This window comes from Engraulis encrasicolus, unplaced genomic scaffold, assembly GCF_034702125.1.
Source record: "Engraulis encrasicolus isolate BLACKSEA-1 unplaced genomic scaffold, IST_EnEncr_1.0 scaffold_47_np1212, whole genome shotgun sequence".
Taxonomy (NCBI): Eukaryota; Metazoa; Chordata; class Actinopteri; order Clupeiformes; family Engraulidae; genus Engraulis; species Engraulis encrasicolus.
Genome location: NW_026945786.1, coordinates 543,459 through 544,598, shown reverse-complemented (window position 1 = coordinate 544,598; position 1,140 = coordinate 543,459). Strand labels below are relative to the sequence as shown.

The following is a 1,140-nucleotide window of genomic DNA, read 5'->3' as shown; positions in this document are numbered from 1 at the left end:
ATACTTTAATAAAGTATCTTCTCTCCTCTCCTCTCCTCTCCTATTCTCCTTTCCTCTCCTCTCCTCTCCTATTCTCCTTTCCTCTCCTCTCTCCTCCTCTCCTCCTCCTCCTCTCCTCTCCTCTCCTCTCCTCTCCTATTCTCCTTTCCTCTCCTCTCCTCTCCTATTCTCCTTTCCTCTCCTCTCTCCTCCTCTCCTCCTCCTCCTCTCATCTTCTCCTCTCTTCTCCTCCCTCTCCTCTCTTCCTCCTCCTCCTCTCCTCTCCTCCTCCTCCTCTCTCCTCTCCTCCTCTCCTCATCTCCTCTCCTCCTCTCTCCTCTCCTCCTCTCCTCTCCTCCTCCTCTCCTCTCCTCCTCCTCCTCTCTCCTCTCCTCTCCTCCTCTCTCCTCTCCTCCTCCTCCTCTCATCTTCTCCTCTCTTCTCCTCCCTCTCCTCTCTTCCTCTCGTCTCCTCTCGTCTCCTCTCCTCTCGTCTCCTCTCCTCTCCTCTCCTCCAACTCTCTCCTCCTCCTCCTCCTCCTCCTCTCCTCTCCTCCTCTCCTCTTCTCCTCCTCTACAGGAACTGTGGTAATGTCTTCTGTGGCAGTTGTTGTGACCAGAAGATCCCGGTGCCCAGTCAGCAGCTGTTTGAGCCCAGCAGAGTCTGCAGGAGCTGTTACACCAGCCTACAGGCAGCCGCCACCGCAGCCAACAACACACACACACCCGACACACACACACCCAACACACACACCTCACAGCACCCCTAATGTGTTATACCAGCCTACAGGCAGCGGCCACCGCAGCCAACAACACACACACACCCGACACACACACACCCGACACACACACCTCACAGCACCCCTAATGTGCTACACCAGCCTGCAGGCAGCCGTCAACTCAGCCAACACAAACACACCCGACATGAGCACACACACACCCGACACACACACCTCACAGCACCCCTAGTGCAGAGTCTGCAGGAGCTGTTACACCAGCCTCCAGGCAGCAGCCACCGCAGCCAACAACACACACACACACACACCCGACACACACACACCCGGCACACACACCTCACAGCACCCCTAATGTGTTACACCAGCCTACAGGCAGCGGCCACCGCAGCCAACAACACACACACACCCGACACACACACACCTGG

The 1,140-nt window shown here is 57.1% G+C and overlaps 1 protein-coding gene across 1 annotated transcript in view; it reads left to right on the top strand.

Moving 5' to 3' along the window:
* The window catches only part of mtmr3 (myotubularin related protein 3), a 42,075-nt gene extending 41,211 nt beyond the window's left edge, over positions 1–864 (top strand). Inside the window, exon 22 of the mRNA XM_063193605.1 lies at positions 559–864. Coding sequence (XP_063049675.1) covers positions 559–748 — 190 coding nt within the window. The 3' untranslated portion in view covers positions 749–864. The remainder of the gene's footprint in view (positions 1–558) is intronic.
* The last annotated feature ends 276 nt before the right edge of the window (positions 865–1,140 follow it).